General features: G+C 46.2%; 2 protein-coding genes across 3 annotated transcripts; one reads left to right on the plus strand and one right to left on the minus strand.

Moving 5' to 3' along the window:
- Nucleotides 1-7,228: 7,228 nt before the first annotated feature.
- Nucleotides 7,229-9,958, plus strand: LOC119266583. Of its 2 annotated transcripts, none has more exons than XM_037547813.1 (5): nt 7,229-7,437; nt 7,803-8,466; nt 8,558-8,719; nt 8,815-8,906; nt 9,025-9,958. In XM_037547813.1, exons 2-5 carry the CDS (start codon nt 7,822-7,824, stop codon nt 9,737-9,739), a joined length of 1,614 nt encoding a protein of 537 aa, XP_037403710.1. In that variant the 5' UTR covers nt 7,229-7,437; nt 7,803-7,821; the 3' UTR covers nt 9,740-9,958. The 2 variants fall into 2 exon arrangements, with proteins under 2 accessions (XP_037403710.1, XP_037403711.1); XM_037547814.1 differs by having other exon boundaries at nt 7,808-8,466.
- Nucleotides 9,959-14,474: 4,516 nt separating this feature from the next.
- On the minus strand, nt 14,475-23,053 carry LOC119270826 (phenylcoumaran benzylic ether reductase POP1-like). The gene is made up of 7 exons (XM_037552884.1): nt 23,045-23,053; nt 22,850-22,909; nt 22,602-22,739; nt 22,280-22,523; nt 21,991-22,194; nt 21,869-21,894; nt 14,475-14,615 (listed from the first exon to the last, which is right to left on the minus strand). Exons 1-7 carry the CDS (start codon nt 23,051-23,053, stop codon nt 14,475-14,477), a joined length of 822 nt encoding a protein of 273 aa, XP_037408781.1.
- Nucleotides 23,054-23,180: the final 127 nt, after the last annotated feature.

Below are 23,180 nucleotides of genomic sequence, written 5' to 3' on the forward strand. Positions count from 1 at the left end.
GCACGCAACTGCAAGTGTTGCCCTCGAGTGCAATTGCATGTCTTCAACATGACTGCAACTTTATGGTTTTTTTGTCGGGGAGGGGGTAGTTGCATGTCTGCCACTAGGCACGCAACTGCAAGTGTCTCCTCCGACTGCAATTGCATGTCTTCAACGCGACTGCAACTCCCTGGTGTTTTTTTTCATCGGGGAGGGGGTAGTTGCATGTCTGCCACTAGGCATGCAACTGCAAGTGTCTCCTCCGGCTGCAATTGCATGCATGTCTTCAACGTGACTGCAACTCAATGATGTTTTGTCAGGAGGGGGGCAGTTGCATATCTTTTCACTAGACACAATGTCGCCACGACTACAACTGCATGTTGTTGTTGTTGTTCTTGTGGTGGTGGTGGTTGTTGTTGTTGTTGTTGTTGTTGTTGTTGTTGTTGTTGTTGTTATTATTATTATTATTATTATTATTATTATTATTATTATTATTATTATTATCATATTTTATTATATTTTTTATGCTTATTTTATTTTGTTGTTGCATTTTGAGTTCTTTTTGAAAACACACGTGAACATTTTTTTCAAAATACTTGATGTTTTTTAGGAACATTTTTTCCAACACATGATGAATAATTTTAAGAATAAACGAGCAATTTTTCCAAAATATCATGATAAATGTAAACAAAATGCTTCCATTTTTTTTACAGTGAGCTGATAACTAAATTTTCAAAGGAAATGAACGTTTAACAAACAATAGGAAAAAACAGAAAAACTAAACATAAACAAAAAAAACGGATGGAAGGAAAATCATGCAAACTTACTACTGGCCGGGCCTGTGTGCCAGAACGAGCAGCATCTCCAGAAACTCTCGATGGACTCAAAAAAACGCTGGCCTAAAGGCACAGAGCAACGTGAGAAACTGACAAAGGCATTAGACGCAATAGCGGGGCCGGCCCAACAATACTAGAAAAGTAGCAGACTAAATGAGAAATTAAAAATGGGCTGGGCTATTGTTAGATGATGTCATCTGACTGAGACTTCGCGAAGTCTCAGTCGACTAAGACCTAGACAGACCCTTTTGAAAGAGTTAACCACCTTTCTTATCTTATGCATACAATTTTTTACGAGCTATTTACCCATTCACTGCATAATACATAACATTTTAGGCATCGATTCTTTCTCGAATATGCACGAGTGTGCATATCATATATTAAAGAAGATAAGGCAAAGAGTGCCTCCACCAATTTTAGGCATCGATGTACATGTCTAAATGAGTGATATTGTCCTTTATTTTGTATAAGGGAGCATATGCTTGTGGTGCTGATACATAACCAGGAAGAATTGTTTATACATTGAGGCGTCGAGCTGAAATGGACCAAACAAACTAGGCCGCAACCATCTTATTCTTATCCGCCACATCAATTATCCCATGCTTTAGCATATGTCTTCATTTCTACGCCTCTTCGCCGTTTTATGCACAGAGTAATACTATTATTTTTCCCATTTGGTTTCCTCTCCTTTTATTAAATGTTAACGTTTTTATAAAAAAAAAACAAGGAGAAGGAAACCAAAGTGCCGGAAAAACCAACGCCCCGAACCAAAAAAATAAAACAGTTTGAACCCCTAATTCCTATTCGCCGTTTACGGGCATTTAAACAACCTGGCACACACCGAGCCTCCCAACCGATTTTTTGTAGGCCGGTCCATTTAAAAGGTACTCGATAGATTCAATCACTGGTTTTAGGAAGATTCCAGAATCTTCCAAGCCGGTTTTCTTTTTCTTTTTTTGTTTGTTTTGGATCAGTTTTCTTTGGTTTTATCTTTTTCATTTTTTTACTTTACTTTTCCTTCTTTTACTTTACTTTTTGTCTTTTTCAAATACATGAACATTTTTTAAAATTTCTGATTTTTTTTCTCAAATTCGTGAAATTGTTCTGAAATTTTGTGAATGTTTTCATTGAGTTCGTCAACTTTTTTCAAAGTTATCAACTTTTTCCCTCAAACATGTGAACCATTTTTTCAAGACAACGAATTTTTTAATCTATGAACTTTTTACTAAAATCAATATACTTTTTTTTCAAAATTGTGGTCGTTATTTCAAAAATTCTATAAACTATTTTCAAATTTCATGAAATTCTCTCGGAGTTTTTGTTAAATATTTCCAAATTAGTGAAATTTTTCGTATCCATGATGTTTTTATTTCATGAATTGTTTCCAATTTTGTGATATTTTTTTTCAAAATCCATCAACTTTCTTCAAATTTCATGAACTTTTCTTACTTATTCTAAATTTATTTTTCAAATTCGATAACTTTTCCATATTCATGATTTTTTTTACTTCATGAACTTTTCACAAGTTTGCAAATTTGTTTTCAAAATTTTGGAACTTTTTCGGATTTGTGATTTTTTTCTGAAAATATGAAAGTTTTTAGAAATTTTTGATTTTTTTTGTTTTTACGACTTTTTCTGAATCTTTTGAACTTTTTTGTCTGAAAATTCAACGGTCTACATGAGCCTAGTCAACATCAGCGGCGACCGGTCAAGCTAGCAACAGACCAAACCCTTTTAAACAGGGAAAGATAACCTAGCAAACTAAAAACTTACTCTTTTTTCGGAGAAACCCTTACTATTGAACAAGTGCTCGAAACGTTGTGTTTGGCCGGCCCATCAGCGCGAGTTGCCCCAAGTGGTGCATAAGGCGCCAATTAGGAGCTCTCCCGGAAATCACTATTCCACGCTTCAGGCGCCCGTTACAGTATAAACTTCAAAAGGACGCACACTCCCGCTTCGCTCTGGGCTGGCCCATGTCTGTTTCTTTTTTCGTTTAAACCTTACCGTTCGAAGGAAAGTGCAGCAACCACGAGGTCACTCATCCTCTCATGCATACCTACTTCTTTTTTTCTTCTATTTTATTCTTTAATTCGGTTTGTTCTTTTTCTTTTTCTCTTATCCTTTTTCTGTTTCTTTTCTTGTTTCCTTTAATGTGCGTTTTTTAAAGTTCGTGAGCATTTGTTTTCTAAATTGATGAACTTTCAAAATAGAATGAACATTTTTCCAAATTTGATGATTTTTTTTTGAAAATTACATAACCTTTTTTTTCCAAATTCAATGCAGTTTTTGCAAATTGGAAGACTTTTATTAAAATGTCATGAACTTTTATTTTCAAATTCAGGGGCTTTTTTAAAATTCAATGAACTTTTTTGAAAGATTCATGAACAATTTTCAATTTTGCAACTTATTTTGTTTTTAGTTTTATCTTTGTTTTCTAGAGTCAACGACTGGTTAACAACGACCGGTCGAACAATGCTCAAGTGCGCAACCAGGTGGGCGACCGCTGAAGTGATCAAGCACTTGCAATATGGGCCAACAAGTACTCTCTCCGTTCTAAATTACTCGTCGTAAAAATGGATGTATCTATAACTAAAATACATCTAGATACATCCATACATACGACAAGTAATTCGAAACAGAAGGAGTAGATGGCTGTGAAGCGCCAATTAGGACCTCCCAGCTCTCCCCCCGGCCCCCAAGAAGAATCAACGGAACGTTCCCCGGACCCTCAGGGTGATTCGCCCATAGAAAAAACAAACCTGAAATCCCCATAAAAGGGAAAGAAAACCAAAATAAGAAAGCCCATAGGCTGGGTCGAATACCAATTACTTCAGGGTGTGCCTATGCCTCGCTTGTGCACAAGGTATTTAAAAAATGTGGTTCTAAAAAGGTATTTAAACAATATTAACCATGTATAGAAAATATTACTGGTGTATAAAACAAAGTACAAGGTGTATGGAAATACGTAGACATCAAAAATAATATTTCAAACAATGTTGATCGTGCATTTAAAAACGGTTATGTGTATATAAAAAATGTTCCTGGTATATAAGAAAAATGTGGACGTGTATGAATAAAATTCAAATCAAAATGTATCTCTACTTCTATAAAAGTTTGAGTTGATGATGATGGCGTGTCTGCCATCCGTCGCTCACGACCGTCGGATCTGCATCAAACGCACACGAAACAACCTGTGCAATTTTGCAAAAAGACGCCCACCGCTCATTTGTAGATAACCCCCTCGGAGCCCCATTTTTCCCGTTCAGCTCTCTCTCCCACCTCCTCGAACCATCTGGAAACAAATCGATAGCGCTAGAATTGATCTGGCCGGGTGGTCGCTGCCGGCGATGTCCTCCCCCAGTGCCTCTCATGCCTCTCAGCCCCACCGCCCACCACCATGACGGCCCTCTAGCTCGACGTCCTCCCCACCCCCTTGCCCGTCTCCTCCGACGCGGACCTCGGCAAGCACGCGCCGATGTCGTCCGCCTGCCGATGCCGCTCCTGCATCCTCTACTGATGCCGCAGTTCCAGCGCCCCCACCTCCACCTTCCCGTCCTCATCTTCATTCCCTCCACCCCCTCCACCGCCCCCTGTATTACCAGCCACCGCAAGTACGTCGCAGGCGCCGTCCGTGCCCCAACGCCTCCCCTCCCTCCACCCTTTCTTACAGCAGCAGCCGACAACGACCTCTACAAGTATGCCGCCGGCTACGCGCTGCTCATCCTCGGTGTTGGTGGCGTCATCTACTGCATAACTGCGACACGCTTCATACTTCATACTTCAGGGTGTTTGACATGTTGTTAGTGTATTTTATTTTCCCACTACTAGCTACTACCAGATTTGAACCTTATTATCAGGCCTGCTTGTTGTGACAGGCTCTTGGCAAATGCTCTGAAATGATTTTGTATTTTAAGATTTTGATTCTTTTTTTCGCTAACCTTCCCTTTTGTTTTTGGGCGAAAGCACGCAGATCTTATGCCAAAATGTTACAGCCCTGAACGTGAGTCGTTCATTGCTTTCACTTGATAATATGTTGTTTGGTCATTTTTGTGTTCATACCGAAGTGATTTGGTGGCTGGTTTGCAGGATAGTTTAATTGCGAGAAAGTGTTATCTTTGCAATGTAGTTGTCAATGCATATTAAGGTTGCTTCATACTTAAAACATTTACATGTGCATAAAAATTGTGCATTCTGGCTATGAGGTAAAACTATAAATTATTCTTTCCTTTACGCGCATGCTGTGATGGTTAGGAGGCTTGATGTTTCATGTCACAAAGAAACCGACCAAGTACTTAGTTCCCTGTATGATTTCGAACTGACCAAATGGAGCTTGCCACCTTTTAAAGAGTAGTGGAAATTATTTGTCTAGCAAAATTGTGCTGGGTGGTTTACTTATGCAAATTTAGAATTTTGGTTAGGATTAATGGTAACCTTTGAGCAGCTTGATGTGTCTGATGGTAATTCCAAACTACTGCATAAGAGCGTCCCATCAATTTTGATGTGTGTAGGGCAATTGTACTTCTGAATTTTCTCAAAGAAATTTGCATTGTAGGGCTCAACTAATTCTAAATTATGGGGTGGCGACAACAAGGACGAGGTGCATGATCGTGACACAAAGATGGGCGATCGCAAGGAATGTAGGAATCGGCAAGGTGTTGCATTGCGGTTACCGCTGCAGGGTTGACTATGGAGGTTACTACTCCTAACTTAATTCATTTTGCTCGGCCATAGAAGCTTTACTTGCATTCTGGATCTTCCATCCACATTCGTTGCCATAAGTGATGCATGACCTTGAGGAGTAACGATTTCAATACCTTATGTTTTCTGCTCGAGCACTAATAATTTTTTTTGAATGGGAATATACCCAATGTGTGGATGTGTGGTAACCCTTTTGGTGATGTTGTTCGCCGTCCACACTCACCGTCCTCCTCCTCGCCCCACCCACCGTCCTCCTCGCCGGTCATCACCCCAAATCACCGACTTGGGGGCTAATCCTTGCCCGATTCCGGCAATCCCCCCAAATCGTCCACTAACCTCGTCTCCCCCAATCGCCGATGTTTATTTTGCTAAGAAACTTTCACCCTGGGCGTTTCTTCCCTAGGAAAACTTCCCCTAACTACCAAACAAAGCCTAAGGGGGCAAATGCCCCCCCCCCCCACACAAGGTTTGAACCAATTTTATGAAGAATTCTTTTTATAGGAGAGCATATATGAGAATATATTTGGCGCCCCTCCTCACCCCAACACTCGTATTCCGTCTTTGGCCTTCCGTGGATACATTTCGTCTAGCCCCGCCACTGCATACTAGTATACAATTTATGGAAGAAGGTATCAATAAGTTCGATTTTGCAACTCATATTTTGTCTTTGGCCCTCCTCGGCAGATTTCGTCTAGCTCTACCACTGCACACTAGAATATAATTTAACAAAAAAACATATAAACAGTTGGCTGGCTCAATAATCATCATGATGAAGATCGGCTGCTATTGCTCAGTTTATGTGTTCGTTCAAAAGCGTAAGCTCATGCATTTTATCTACACTAAAGACAGTTCAAGAACATTTTACATAAAGCACAACAGAAAGAAAAAAAGTAATTACCCACGTGCGAAGAGAAAATAACAGGCATGCACCCTGTTGCTACCGAATGCTGGGTATTAGGTCTAGACAGTGCATGGCCGACACATGTGCCATACCCGTTGTCACGATAATTGAAACAACTTTTCCCTCCACTCCTTAATTAATATTCACCATCTATAAAAAAATTATACTATGGTTCTTTGGCCTAGCACAATTGCGGAGGCGTAAAAAGGGGACAGAACAAGAAAGGGTAAACGGCATGTGGCGAATCATGGTAGCGATGAACGTACGGCGGCCTACGAGAGGGAAGGGCAGCACCGTCATCCCACCCGTGGGCGATCATCGGGACACGGAGAACTCTTGCATCTACGAAACACATATAGACAAGTCCGGCGATCCAGGCGAACACAACAGCGAATGAAGACAAGGGGGAGGAATAAGGGAGAGACACAGAAAGAAGGGTGCAAACATGAGCATACGTCATGTAACGACCGATGCTGGCAATGAACGAGCAGACAGGGAGAAGGGAGGAGGGGCGGCGCCGTCGTTTTGTCACATGGTCGAGGAGCTGAACACGGATGTCGTTACTGCTTTTAAGAACATGTAGACAAGTTGGACGATCCAGAAGAGCATTTTTGTTGTGGAGTCAAGGGACCAAATTGCACTGTAGTAACAAATTGTTGCATTTTTTTAGGAAAAAAAACAGAGCACAGGTCACGTGACAGGTGGCAGGGGCAGCGCCGTCATTTCGCCCCCTCAGCTCAGAGTCGACCGTTAAGCAACGTTCCAATTTCGTTTTCCTCATCTTCTCCCCTCCTCCTCCTTCTTTACCCTTCGTTGCTCCCTCCCCCGACCAGCTGCAATCTTTCTCTCCAGCTCCCCCCCGCGACCAGCTTCTCCACCCCCTCCCTCCCTCGTCGGCGGAAAGCTCCCCGTGATCTCGCCGTCGGCGCAAAGCTCCCCTCCGAGGCTCTCTCCGGCTGTCAATTCGTCGGCGGACGGCCGGCCGGCGCGGAGATCAAGCAGCCCCCCGGTCTCCTCTCCCAGGTACTGATCAGTCCATCACCCTGTTTGGTGGTTCCTCATCCCCTGTCTGCCCCGCTCGATGCCGCCATGATTGATTGGTTTCCTTTGCGCCAAGAACATTTCTGATCTGCCCTCTTCTTGAAAAGCCAAGAATTGAACTGCCCATGGCTTTCTTTCCCCGAATCAGCCGGGGTTTGCTCGGATCCGCTTCGTTCGGGTGCGGATTTGCTCGAATTCATACGCCCCGCACTCCAATTTAGCCTGGATCAAGAACGCGTTCCTGTTTTCTTTCCAAGAACAGAGCATTTCTTTCTTTCTTTCTTGCGATCCCCTCCCGGATCGCCGCCGGCTAGTGTGACTAACAGACTCGATTCCCATCTCGCCAGATCAGACCGCCAGGCGGCCATGGCGACGCTGTCGGCGGGCGTGCTGCTGAAGCTGCTGGACGGGATGAAGACGGGCGCGGCGAAGCCGGTGGGCGAGCACCGGACGGCGGTGCTGCAGGTGACGGACATCGTGCCGGCGGAGATGGACGAGGTGGACCTCTTCCCAAAGCACGGCCGCTTCTACGTCAAGGTCTCCGACTCCTCCCACTCCATCTACGCCACGCTGCCGCCGGCCCAGGCCGACCTCGTCCTCGCCAACAAGCTCAGCCTCGGCCAGTTCCTCCACGTCGACCGCCTCGACCCCGGCTCCCCCGTCCCCGTCGTCGTCGGCGCCAGGCCGATCCCCGGCCGCCACCCGCTCGTCGTCGGCACCCCCGAGCCCCTCGCCAGGAAGCCCGCCGCGCCGCGCAGAGGCTCCTGGGGCCCCGAGAACCATGGTGGCGCCACGGCGGCGTCGCCCAAGGTCGTCAGGCCCATCGCGCTCAGCTTCGAGGAGAGGACGCCCGTCAAGGAGCGGCCCTCGCCGGCGCGCAGCTCCGCGTCTTCCGTCAGGAAGAGCACCAGCGTCATGCCAAGGCTCATGACCCGCAGCCGGAGCTTCGTCGCCGACCGCGGCGACCCCCCTCCGCCGCCCAACAAGATCCCCAAGAGCCCCTTCCAACCTGTATGTTCTCTGTCTTATCTGCACACCTGAACCGAATTCCATGTTGCTGCTTCTGAAGTCTGAACTGAAGCTAAGCTGTTTGTGTGTGCAGGAGAAGAGTTCGCTGAGCTGCACGGCCGTCCGGACCATGAGCAGGAGGCCCAGGGAGGAGGAGCCCTCCTCGCCGGTCTCCGATGACGACGTCGGCAGCACCGCCACCTCCTCCAGGGCCGCCCGCGTGCCGGTGCCAGGGAAGCTCAGCTCCCTCGGCAAGGTGTGTGATCGTCAGATATTCAGATAGGCTTTTCTCTGTCAGTTCAGTTGTTCTATCTGAACTCTGAACCGATGCTGCGAATTTTGCCATTTCAGGAGGCCATGGAGCAGAGGGAGCAGGCGCAGAAGGTGGCGTTGGAGGCGCTGCGCAACGCGTCGGCGACGGATAACGTCGTCAGGATCTACAAGTATGTTGTCCATCAATGGCGGTTCTTGTTACTCATTGCGATCTTGAGTGACACTGTCTGTCTGTCTGCCACGAGCTGAGCTTACCAGAATGAATGTGTTTGATGGTTTTGTTGCCAGGATGTTCGCCGAGGTGAGCAAGGCGGCGAGGCCGGACGCGCCCGCGGCCTGCTTCGACGGCTTCCTCAGCTTCCACCAGGAGGCCGCGCAGGCCGTGGCCGACATCGAGTCCATCCAGGCGGCCACCTCCATGGCTGCCGCGGCGGCCACGAGCGACGTGCTCGCCGAGGCTGAGGCGACGCCGGCGCCGGCGCCGAACGTGCTCCAGGAGATCGCGCAGAACAGGGCCACCACGCCGGGGAGGCGGCGCGGCCTGCTCGGGTTCGGGAGCGTGTCCAAGTCGGTGTCCTTCGCGCCGGGCACGCTGCAGGACCCTTCGTCGCGGCCGGACGGCGCCGCCCGGAGCTCCAGCGCCAGCAGGAAGACGCCCGTCGGCGACGGCGACGACAAGAGCAAGAGGTCGTCGGCTCCGGCAGCGGTGGCGGTGGGCAACTCGCCTCTGGGGTCGTCGCTGAGGATGGCGAAGCAGATGCAGGCGGAGGCGGGGAGCTGGTTCATGGAGTTCCTGGAGGCCGCGCTGGAGGCCGGGCTGAAGAAGAAGCGGAGCAGCACTGGCAAGGGGGCGACGGCGGCGCAGGGCTGCCCGCAGTCGCTGGTGCTCCGGGTGATCAACTGGGTGGAGATGGAGCAGAGCGGCGGCGAGAGCCGGAAGGCCGGGCACCCGAGGGCGGCCGCCATCGCGAGGAAGCTGAGGATCAAGGCCAAGAACCCCTGAGCTGAGGCCCTCCTCCTTGCCCTGATCGATTGCTCATCAGTGAATGAGAGTGAGCTCTGCTCGTGTGCACTGAAGAACGAACACTGAAGCTCTTGTTCGGCTTTTTGTATGACCAAAAGCAACTTAAATTAGGGCGACGAAATCACATTTGGACCGAACAAGTTTTATCTTTTTTTTTGGCCAAGAATTCCACAAAAGTCAATTTGTCCTGAAACTTTACACTAGACAATGCTTTGTTCGGACAAATTTCATATATTTTTTTACATTTTTTTTGCCTAAGCAGGTTCGCCTAGTCCCAGCTTCCAAAAATCCGCACCGGACTTTCCCAATCCTGTGAGCTACACTGAAGAAGTGTTGGGAATTAGCACGTACTGCACTAAAACTGCATCGGAAACAAAGAAATATTAGCACCGCTCACTCCAAAGATCATGCTCATGTCATGTGTTTGTTTGTTTATATTTTGGAAATATTCTAAATACACATTTTTCAAAACTTTTTTTAAAATCTCATTTTAGAAATGTGAAGACAGTGTAATTTTTTATACATGTTTAATATTTATAAATATCTTTTTAGAATCACATTTGTTTAATACCTTGTGCACAAAGCGAGGCATAGGCGTATCCCACCCAACCTATGGGCTTCCTTATTTTGGTTTTCCTTCCGTTTTTATGGGGATTTCAGGTTTTCCTTTTCTTATTTCAGGTTTTTAAACAGGGGAGGCATCAGGGTACGTTGTTCCTATCATAAATAGATAAGAAAGAAAGGAATCGATAAGGTAATAGTAGAACCTTGAATGTTTGGTTCCTATGTTTTTATATGTGTAAAAGCACCCAAAAATCATGCATGGTTTTGTTTTGTCTATATATTCTAGTTAATCATGATACTAGTTATTTCCTAGGAAACATTCAACTAGTACTAGCACCTACAGGAGTCATTGCTTACTGCCAACACAGCAAGCTTGCATCCTTTCCATCCAACTACATGTTACAATGATCCAGATAAACAAAAATGTATTGTCTTATTTGCTATGAAGTCCTCTGCTACACCCCTCGGCATCTTCATAAGGGCTTTGCTCTTCCTCGGTGTCCTTGTCATTGTTCTGGGAATATCGCTTGTCACAGCCGACGTTTTGCTCGTCAACTCTGTCCTCATGTTCAGCGTCATCTTCATCATCGTCGTTGCCATTTGCTCGCCACATGTCTTGCTCTTCATCGATGTTTCGTCCATGTCGCCATCTCTTCTTTTTGTCTCGGATGGGCCTGCTGACTGTTGACTCAATCTCCTCAGTATCCACTGTGGACTCAATTAGCTTCACCATCTCCTTTTTAAAAACAACACACTTGTTTTTCACCACTGCTACGATCTTTGTTCTTTTCTGATCCTCGTAATTGGAAATAGAATTGAGAATGGCCGTTAGATTGCTGTTGAAACAATAAAACAAAAATAAAGAAGAATACTATGGAAAACAGAAAGACATCCATGAGGGATTTACCTCAGGGTGGTGGTCGGGAGTTGGAAGCTTCGATGTGACGAACGCTTCAGCGGCTGCCACTCCAGTAAACAAATTATCTTTTGCCCTAGTGGTTGACTTGAGCTACAAAAGAAAAATGTGAGAGAAGGCACGAAAAGAAGAGAAAAGTAAAAGGAAAAATGTGGTGTGGGTTGTTGCTTACTTGCAGCTGCCAGAACTCCCCGCATGCATTCATGTCCATGCCTATTACATCCGTGATCATTTTGTTATCCCATGCTTCGGCGCGTATAACACAGTTGCTGATGGGTAATACCAATTTTCTCCTGATGTAAACCATACTCCGAGGCAATAAAATTTGTTAATTCTTTTTTCTGCTCCAAGTTTACCCTAGTGAGCGATGGAGAGGAACCCTAGCTCGCTCGCTCTATTCAGGTTCGGGGAGGGGGAGTGGGGGTGGGGTTCAGAGCCGGTTCAAAGTATTTTTGGGCCCGGGGCGATGTAAAATATTTGTTTTTTATACTAAACTTTTATAATTATTTTAAATAATGTGTACCACATTATAATTGTAATTAATATATATTTTATATTGCTTAGCCACATAAGATTGTTTTCAAATAATAGTTATATTATTCATTGTTATGCAATTGTAATGTATATCATTGAAAATTTTAATTCTACAAAATGAAAATTTTATCATGTACCAAAAGTTTTCTTTATTGTTAAAATAATTTTTGGATCTATTTTTCGAATATTGCATAAACAGTGTAGTGTATACACATTTGAATATCTATGCATGTGTTCATATATATTTTAATATTATTGAATATTATGGTAGAGATTTCTAAATCATATACACACTAACAAATATTTTAATAGTTCTTTCTAGTGTATATTAGGCAGTCATATTCTTGGAAACTTCTAGGGCATAGAAATTGTGACTTGCAAGTTGGGTTCGACAATAGAATCATCGAAGAACTAAAAATATTGTTGATTATACTTCTACATATGATTTGATTAACTAACATGTTCATCCAGACTCACATGGTTTGATTTGATGCAAATGAGATGTCTTACATGTTTACCGAATTAAAAATTATGCATTTGTTTAAACATTAAAAATCTAGTTATCATAATTTTCATTATGATATTAAAACATCCATCATAAAGAGAGACTAGTGTATTTGAACTCAACTCCGCCAGTGAGACTGATTTGCCTATGCATGGTACAACTTATTAGTATGTGACGTGAACTTATGTTTTGACATATAGTGCTTACTAGTATAAGTTCAGTTGGGGCCTTTCCCTATTGGGGCCCGGGGCGGTCGCCCTTTTTGCCCGGCTTATGGGCCGGCTCTGGTGGGGATCGACCGAGGAACAAGGGAGGTCGGACTCGAAACTAATAGTTTTCTAGAGGGGAGGGCATTTGCTTTGTAATATCGAGCTGAAAGAGGGGAGGGCATTTGCTTTGCGCATATTCGTCCGTTAGAAATCCTAGAAGTATTTTTTTTACTATGGACACCTTTGTTTGGTTGGTTTCTAGGGCGCTATTGTTTAGGTCTCGTGTTCGATACCGGCCCTCCTTGGTTCCATCTTCGAGCTTCTAGATACAATGGGATCATTATTTATTTCTTTGCAAGAAGGGATTATATTATTTTGGCTAGCTAAATAATTCGATATCTCTTCCCTTCCTCCTACTCATGAAAAGAACAATGTTTATGCTTTCACTCAATCCATCATTCAATCTTTTCCCTTAGACAAAGGATGGATTTTATTGAACAATATTTTGTTACGCAAGGAATCATATATGCAATATAGGTATATGATGCACCCCACTAGGCTAGTAGGTATATTTTCTCGCCCTTCTCCTTCATCTATGTCATCATCCAAACAATCTTAATTATGCTTTTGGGAGTGCATGTGCATTCACCGCTACATGAATACATCCATGGGTCATATGTTTCTACTGCAACACTTGTTTACTTTCAGCTTTGTGTTGCTTAAGTGTGTGTAAGCAAACCAAATTATTGAAAAAAGGTTTTCTCCCCGCTTTATATACAGAGGAACAACCGAGGCATACATCCAACTTACAACCGAAAGAAAAAAGTAATGGCAAATATACAAGAATCAAAGGAACAACTAATGTGTTCCGAATGCACCAAGAACAAGCTTCGAGCATCGAAACCCTCAGTGAACTTCAGATCTGCCCTTGTTGCAACGAATTCAATGACGCAACTCATCGTCTGTGGAGACCACTCCGTCTAGTCCCATGAGGCCACCACTGCGGACTCGCCATCCCCCTCCTAAGAAGGCCCCCTTCCCTTTGGCTCTTGGGAGGACATGGTATTTACCAAAGGTGGTGAGGTTGTTAGGGGTTAGACTTTGTGAGATGTGGTCGCCATGCTTGTCGTCCTCTAGCTGGCAACTAGCTGGCATGCCCACGTGTGCTCATGGGTGAGTTGCTTTACCAGACGATGGCATAGCGTCCTCTAATCTAGGACGACCGAGCAGGAACACCAGTAAAAAAACCTATTTTTCATTTCTTGTGGTGTTTAATTATGTACAACCAGTTCTTTGCATTGGTTTTCTTTGGTCTTTTCTATTCTTTTTTTCATGAAACATTTTTAAAAAATGTTAACCATTTTTTCTATTCGTCGTGGATAACGTTTATAAAATACATGAAACATTTTTCATATACATCTAAAATATTTTTTCATGTACATGTTGAGCATTTCCTAAATATGTGATTAATTTTATTTAAATATATGTTTAGATCGCGCAACACACAATCCAGCACTGCAGCACACTTCTCTTATCATCTCAGCGGGCGGGCGCCGGTGCTGCAGAGGTTGATGAGGTCCAGGAGGGTGGAGTAGAGCACCTCCAGGGAATATATATGTGAACTATTAACTTGGAAATAAGGAAGCATGGCGATAATCCTTAAATGTATCATCATATGTACTCCCTGCACTGAACACAACATTTCGACAAATTAAAGGACAAAATATCGCACATAGGTCCTTCCTAAATTGTCATGCTGAAACTCGCCATAAGCAGCAGCATAATGTCTTGGAGCAGAATAGTTATCAGTAGCATATGGATAAGTCTTGTTTGAATCAATTATTGGTGCACCGGCCAGTAGTAGCAACATAAAAATTTGCACACAAGACCACACACATCATTGGATTTGGAGAGGCCACTGCTCCATCATCTTTATTGTGGACGTCAGCTCTTGTCATGGTTGACATTCCATCCAGACAACAACTGTCAGAGGAGGCGGTCTAGGTACTCGTCGACGGTGGTGTACTTCACGTCAGGGTACAGCTCAGTGGCCTCGACACCAAAGGACGGCTCGATGTCGAAGTTGGCTTGGTCGCCCCTCACAAAGACGGAGAGTGAGTGGGACATGTAGAAATTTTAGGATGGCTAATATTGTATTGTATTGATCTGACCGGTGTATGAGGTATATATAGAGGTACAATGGAGGGAGAGAGACTTGGAGTAGAGGACAAGCTAAACCTATCATATCCCTATCTCTTATCTCTATCTTAAACATAAATATACTTCTAACATTCCCCCTCAGTTTTAGCGAGAGTAAAGCGGACGATTACGATTGAATTTGAAGTCTTGTTCTTGTGTCATCTTCTCCGCTGCGCCATCATCAACTGCGTCTCTGATGGGTTGGCAGTTAGGGCGGTGACCGCATCCCCTTCTAGTGCCTTCCTGCCTTCTCCTCTATTCCCTCCTGCAGTCACGGCGGGAGTGTCGTGGACGCAAGTGACGAGGCGGACGCTGTTGACTGGAGTTGTTGCCGATGAGTTATTGTAGACGTAGCCATTAATGTCGAAATAGCCGACCATGGTGATGTAGCCATGGTCGAGGTAGTCGTGGTCGTCGTGGATGATGAAGCCGCACAAAGCCGGAGGCGTAAAAAAAGTGCTATGACGGAGCTGCAGACATGGACGATGCACCTTGCGGATGTCAGAGGGTGCCGTCGGCGATGAGTCCACCAATTTTGCCAAGATCGGAGGAAGCTCATCGAGGACACATCGATTTTGCCAGAACCATGTGGCTGTGTAGGGTCGTCACTGTTGTGACGCCGCGTCTATGCAGTCGTGCCGTCGTGGATGACGCGGTCGATGCCGTCGTCGTGACGCGGCCATTGCCGTCGTCGAGGTCGCGCCTTGCAGAAAAGTCTGTCAGAGAACGTTAGGTGTCCATCTTGTGGATGAGGCGGCGGCGGTGCGTTGACGAAGATGTTGATGAAGACCACGGTGATGAAGACCTTAGTGATGAAGTGCCGGCGATGACGTTGCAGCAGCGTGTCGGCGATGATGCGTCATTTGAAAGCGTCCCTCCATGACGACGAAGTGTCGACGCCCTGTCATGCCAAAGAAGTATGTTGCCCGTAACCTGGCACAGTCGTACAGCTCAATGCAGGGATTCAACTCGATGAAGAATATCTGGTGCAGATCATGGTGATGTCATCGTGCTCGGTGCAGGTACAGATCGGCGGCGTAGGTTGACGCAGGAGGTGATGTAGCTCGATGGCTTGGTACAGATGCAGATCGGTCGATGTAGATGATGGTGCCGCGGGCGTCGTAGTTGGCTAGCAGAAAACTGCTCTCCCGTGATCACAGACGTGTGTCGTCCGTGCGCTGGAGACCAGTTGGAGCTGCAGCGAAGAGATTGCATCTGGCCGACGACCCAATGCAGTAATTAGCATCGATGGAATAACCTGCATGCAAACATGTAATCTTCTGATCTTCTTGGGTCCACGTCCATTGTTGCCTGTGTCAAACGAGATATGTATGAGGAGATAGATAAGATAGACAACCGCATGGGTAGTTTAAATTCTGTATTTGGTTGTAACTATACTTTTTATCTCCTATACTTCTTCTCCCTCAGTATCTCCAACAGATTTGTACGCGTATCAGGGACTCGCAATCCCCTATATAACACGTACCACGTCCCCCTCGAAGGGTAAGACGTTTCCGCATCGCACATGGTATACAGAGCCTCCTCTTCCAATCTCATCTAGCCTAGCTCATCGCCATTAGTGCCCTAGCCATGTCTTCCTTCGGCTCCTCCCACCCAAACCTCAACCAACAGGTCATGGAGAAGCTTACCCGCACGAACTATGTTCTGTGGCGCGCCCAGATCGTGCCGCAGCTGCGGGGCGCCGGTGTCTTTGGCTATGCCGACGGCACCAAACCGGAGCCGGCCCGACTCCTCGTCACCAAGGACAAAGACGGGAAGGAGTCCTCGACGCCCAACCCTCTCCACCCAATTTGGGTACAGGAGGACCAGCAGGTACTTGGTTATCTGCTCAACAATCTGTCCAAAGAGGTCCTTGTGCAGGTGACCGCGATCACCACGTCGCCAGCGCTCTGGGCTGCTCTGGCGGGCATATTTTTGTCACAGTCTCTCAGCCGGGTGAACAACATCCGCACGGCCCTCATCAACGCGCAGAAGGGGAACCAGTCCGTCGCCACCTACTTCGCCCACATGCGCGGCCTCGCGGACGAACTCTCCGCGGCCAGCAAGCCTCTCCAAGATGACGAGCTTGTCTCCTACATCCTCCATGGGCTGGACATGGACTACCAGCCCCTGGTGTCCGCCCTCGACGCCTGCATCGTGCCCGTCTCCCTCGACGAGCTCTTCTCCATGATGAGCAACTTCGACCAGTGCGTGGCGCTCTTCCAGTCCTCGGGCGGCTTCAAGTCGCCGGCCAACGCCGCTCTTCGTGGCCGCGGCGGCGGCTCCTCTCATCAGCGCGGTTCACCTCGCAACAGGGGCAAGGCCTCGGGCGGGGGACACGGCAACAGCAACTCCAGCACTCGCGGCGGCGGCAGGCGGCCCTCTTCTGGCAACAACAGGGTCCGTCGCGGTGGCTCCACCAGGTCACGGCCAGATGCACCTCGCTACCAGATCTGTGGTAAGCTCGGGCATACGGCCAAAGACTGCTGGTATCGCTACGACGACGACGGCGACTCCTCCCAAGACGAGGACAACTTCCTGCTGCTGTGGATGGCTCCTATGGGATCGACACCAACTGGTACGTCGACAGTGGCGCCACCAACCACATCACCAATGAACTTAAAAAGGTGACAATGAAGGAAAAGTATCGTGGCAAGGATCAAATCCACACAGCTAATGGTGAAGGTATGAGGATTAACCACATTGGTCACTCAATTTTTCATACCCCCCTAGAAAAATTCATCTTAAGAAAATCTTGCATGTTCCTAGTGCCAATAAAAGCCTTCTTTCTGTTCATAGAATTGCTCTTGATAATCACATTTTTCTTGAATTTCATCCATATTTCTTTTTGATTAAGGATCAGGACACGAAGAGAATTCTCTATCGAGGTAGATGTGTTCGAGGGCTTTACCCGTTGATTCCGGAGCGCACAAGATTCAATAAACAGGCTTTTGGTGTTGTCAAACTCTCGTCAACACGATGGCACGATCGTTTAGGACATGCTTCTTTTGCTTTAGTTGAAAAACTTCTTAGGAAAAATAAGCTCCCATATGTTGGTGAGCGCAATGTTGAAATTATTTGTGATTCTTGTCAGCGAGCTAAAAGTCATCAGCTCCCCTATCCAATTTCTACTAGTGTGTCTACCCAACCATTACAATTGATTTTCTCTGATGTTTGAGGACCGGCCCCTAGCTCTGTTGGTCGGCACACTTACTACGTAAGCTTTATTGATGACTATAGCAAGTTTTCATGGATCTATCTCCTTAAGAAAAGATCCGACGTTTTCCAAGTGTTTAAAAACTTTCAAGCACTTGTTGAGCGTAAATTTGATTCCAAAATCATTGTTGTCCAATCCGATTGGGAAGGGGAATACGAGAAGTTGAACTCCTTCTTCCAAACCCTTGGCATCTCACACCATGTGTCATGCCCCCACGCTCACCAACAAAACGGCTCAGCTGAGCGCAAACACCGTCACATTGTTGAAGTTGGTCTTGCTCTTTTAGCTCATGCGTCCATGCCATTAAAGTTTTGGGACGAAGCGATTCTTACTGCTGTTCACATTATCAACATGCTCCCTAGTCGTGTCATAAATAATGAAACTCCAGTAGAACGCCTTCTTCATGTCAAACCTGACTATTCCACTCTTCGTGTGTTTGGGTGTGCGTGATGGCCTAACCTACGCCCATACAACAAATGCAAGCTTATGTTTTGATCAATCCAGTGTGCTTTCCTTGGATACAGCGCCCAACACAAAGGCGTAAAGTGTCTTGACATCTCCACTGGTCGAGTCTATATATCACGCGATGTGGTTTCTGATGAGACAAAATTCCCTTTTTCTGGTCTTCATCCAAACACTGGTGCTGTACTTCAACAAGAAATTCTCTTGCTTCCTCCAAGTCTCTCTGGTTATGATCAAGGGGGTGTTGATAATTGTTGTGATCATATGTTGGCTAACCCTAACCCTCTTGCGCATGAGACACCTGATGATGTTACAGGAGCACCACACTATGGAAACAGAGAAGAAAATGGCGAAGAAATCAACCCAAACGGTGAAGAAATACATTCAGATGCCCTTCATCACATGTGTCGTGGCGAGGGGAGCAAATCCCCCTCGGGATCGGAGCTGCAGATGCCCAGGCAATCGCCTCTGGGATCCGTGCCAACGACCAGCCGCACGCCCGCGTCAGACGCGCCAGGCGCGGTCGGTCGCGTGGGCTCCAGTAGCCCACTGCATGACGCGCGGCCCCCTCCGACAGGGCGAGACGCGCCCTCCAGCCCGCACCGGTCTCCCGCTGCCACGCGGCAGCGCGACAGTGGCCTGGACCGCACGCGCTTCGCAGACCAGCCGGTTTGCTACAAGCGGCGTGGCCTCACACGCCAGGCGGATGCGGGGTCGGCTCCTGATTCAGGCGGCCCCACGCAATCACGTGCTCATGATGAGCCGGTCGGCGCCCCTGGATCGTCTGCGGCCCCTGCGGCGTCTTCCTCACCACCGCCTCGGGCCACAGCCACAGAAAATCCCGTGCATCCAGAATCGACAGTGGCGGGCGAATCTTCCTTGAGTTCTGCTGCTGATCTGGCTCCTATGGGATCCTCTGTGGCTGCAGATCCTGCTGGTTCACCAAAACGCCGCACAAGACTACAACAAGGTTTGATTCAACCGAAAAATTACAAAGACATAATCAAATATGGTCTAGTTTGTTCCACAGGTGAACCAGGTGAGCCCAACACAATTGAAGAGGCTCTCAGTGATGACAAGTGGAAAAAGGCAATGGTAGAAGAATATAAGGCACTTGAAAGAAATAAAACGTGGCACTTGGTTCCCCCCAAGCAAGGTAAAAACCTCATTGACTGCAAGTGGGTATTCAGAATTAAGAGAAAGTCTGATGGAACCATTGATCGCTATAAGGCTAGACTAGTTGCCAAAGGCTTCAAGCAACGGTATGGCATAGACTACGAGGATACTTTTAGTCCAGTTGTGAAAGCTGCTACCATTCGTCTCGTACTGTCTATTGCTGTTTCCAGGGGATGGAGCCTTCGACAATTAGATGTACAGAACGCGTTTCTTCACGGTGTTCTGGAAGAGGTACTGTACGTGAGACAACCTCCTGGGTTTGAAAGCAAACATACACCTTCCTATGTGTGCAAGCTAGATAAAGCATTATATGGACTGAAACAAGCTCCAAGGGCATGGTATTCCCGTCTCAGTAAAAAGATGCAGACACTTGGCTTTGTTCCTTCCAAATCTGACACCTCCTTGTTCATTTATAACAAGTTCAACACCTCCATGTTTGTTCTCATATATGTTGATGATATTATTGTCACGAGCTCATCTAATGAGGCAATATCAGGACTCTTGAAGGATTTAGGTGCTGAATTTGCTCTCAAGGATCTAGGAGAATTGCATTACTTCCTAGGAATTGAGGTGAAGCAGCACAAGGATGTGCTACATCTTTCTCAAGAAAAATATGCCACAGATTTGGTAAGGAAGGCAGGTTTGCAAGGTTGTAAACCTACACCCACTCCTCTCTCTAGTACAGAAAAATTATCTCTTATAGAGGGAACACTTTTGGGTCCAGAGGATAGTACAAAATACAGAAGTCTTGTAGGTGCACTTCAGTACTTAACATTGACCAGGCCAGACATTTCCTTTGCTGTCAACAAAGTATGTCAGTTCCTACATGCACCCACCACAGTTCACTTGACTGCAGCTAAGCGCATTGTCAAATATGTCAAGTATACTTTGAATGTTGGTCTAAACTTCAGCAAGTCGCCCTCTACTCTTGTCAGTGCCTTTTCTGATTCAGATTGGGCAGGATGTTTGGATGACAGACGCTCCACTGGTGGCTTTGCAGTATTTTTTGGACCCAACCTTATATCATGGTGTGCCAAAAAAACAAGCCACAGTGTCCAGGTCGAGCACTGAAGCAGAATACAAAGCCTTGGCCAATGCAACAACAGAAATTATCTGGGTACAGTCAATCTTGAAGGAGTTAGGTGTGAAAAGCTCTCAAGCTCCATGTTTATGGTGTGATAATCTTGGTGCCACCTATCTGTCTGCAAACCCAGTATTTCATGCTAGAACAAAGCACATTGAAATATATTTCCATTTTGTCAGAGAAAGAGTTGCTAATAAACTCTTGGACATTCGTTTCATTCATTCACGGGATCAAGTGGCAGATGGGTTTACAAAAGCTTTGCCTACAAGGAGTTTTGAAGATTTCAAGCATAATCTCAACTTGATGAAGTTGTGATTAAGGGAGGGTGTCAAACGAGATATGTATGAGGAGATAGATAAGATAGACAACCGCATGGGTAGTTTAAATTCTGTATTTGGTTGTAACTATACTTCTTATCTCCTATACTTCTTCTCCCTCAAGTCATGTATCTCCAACAGATTTATACGCGTATCAGGGACTCGCAATCCCCTGTATAACACGTACCACGTCCCCTCAAAGGGTAAGATGTTTCCGCATCGCACAGCCTGCCCCGGTCGAAGTCGACGTGCGGCTGGGCTGGAAGGAGCCCTGTGCCGCGCGCGGCGTCGCCTCATTGAAACCGGCTGCTCCAGCGCCTGGTCTCGGCGCGTGGCTGCTCTGGAAACACACCGTCGTACCCACATTGAGCCGTCAAGAAGCTCCGTGATTCTGGCCTGCTCGACGACGCTCGCACCTCGCAGGATCGGATCGAGGAAGACTCGGGCGGTCGAACGGCTCGTGGCTGCTTGTACAGTTTGGCGATGCATCGTCCAAGTGGAGGTAGGTTGGCGGTGCAGCCACCGCACCGATCTGCTGGATTTTCTTCACCAGATGGGATCAATCTAATAAGAATTTATTTGGCTAATGGAAAGAAATCAACCTAATATAATTTGGTCTACCAAAAATTCGAAATTTGAAGAATTGATTCTAAACTAATCTAAAGAACCAATCTAATCTTTGATCGGATCGGGTGCCGCGCCCCCAGTCTACATAAATCCCACGTCTAAGAGCTAAATAAGTCTAGACGTGAGGGGGGTGTTGAAGTATATTGCCCGCCTCTCTCCATCAGTTCGGATTTTTGGAGCAATTGGCTGGAGCATGAATTCAATATGGTATCCGAACCAAAAGAAATATATTGCCCACCTCCCTCCATCAGTTCAGATTTTTGGATGAGTTAGCTGAAGCATGAATTCAATAGGACATCGTCATGTTGAGATGGTATGCCGCCTCTGCGTGGTCACACATGTCAACAAATTAAGAGTGGTCAGAGATGCAACAGTTGTAGCTACGTACATTCTCAAAGCACAATGATGGATGTACCCTACCCTTGATCAACTTGAGGAGATCCGCCTCTGGGATGCGAGCGATCTGGAAAGTCCTTCCCGCTTTTTTCTCCCAAAGTGCGATGAGCTCGTTGTGGGACACGATGTTCACCGGCGGCCTCATGTACATGATCTTGTTCAGGGTCCTCGTATCGTCGATTGCTCTCACCGTATAGGCAGCTATGTCCTCTTCCACCACAAACACCCCTGCGTGCGTCCATCGATACAGATCAACACAGGATAGCGTGGATTTACAGTGGCACGAAAAAGGACATGATGCGTGCTTACATACCATTTGCATCTCCATCGCCTAGGACAGTGGTCTTGTCAGACGGAGGACCAGTGCCAACAGCCGTAACATCGCCGATGCTCACAAGGTAGGTTTCGGCGAACCCGTTCCAGCAGACATATGTATGAGGTATACCCTCCGCCTCGATCAGACGGCGAAGGCTGATTTTACCAGCGTAAAGTGTGGTCGCTGGATCCACGGGGTGAACCCGCTCTGGGTCAGAGCCGAACTCAGACGACAGGAACCTCTGTGCAGCAACGATTCAGCGATTGATTTGCATCCATCGTTCGATCAACAAAGAAGACAAAATGATAATCTCACTGACCTTGATGACATTGCCGGCCTCCTTGATGGCCATGACAATCCTCGTCTGCTCGTCGAGCTGAGGGGTCCCCACGGCCGAGATCACGACATCTGCACCCTTGATGGCATTTACGAGGCTCCCGTGGTCAAATAAACCTCCCTGCTCACCAGACAGAAAAAAAATATATCAGAATCCACACAGAAAACTGTGAAAAACTAAAGAGTAGATGAAAGAAAGGCAGACAACACCAAATGATATTAATCTTATACCTTGATGAGAGCGACACCGGAATCAATGAAGCTCTTGCACAAATTACCGGCTGGCTCGGCCTACGAACCAGCTTCTGGTCCCTCGGATTCAAGTTAAGTGAAGTTCTAGATTTATACTAGGTTCCAAGTTTACATGAAAATATATCAATGTCTTGTACAGTTAATTGGTTTCATTAGATTCTTTTATGTTTATACTATGTACATATATTTAAGGTTGGACGTCTTACAACATAATTTATGAACTTGATATAACTTAAAAGAACTTTCACAAAATAAGGTTTGACTCAAAACAAACATAGAACTTTGGTAAATTCGGAATATTGGGGGGGGG

The sequence above is a fragment of the Triticum dicoccoides genome, chromosome 3A (assembly GCF_002162155.2).
Source record: "Triticum dicoccoides isolate Atlit2015 ecotype Zavitan chromosome 3A, WEW_v2.0, whole genome shotgun sequence".
NCBI lineage: Eukaryota > Viridiplantae > Streptophyta > Magnoliopsida > Poales > Poaceae > Triticum > Triticum dicoccoides.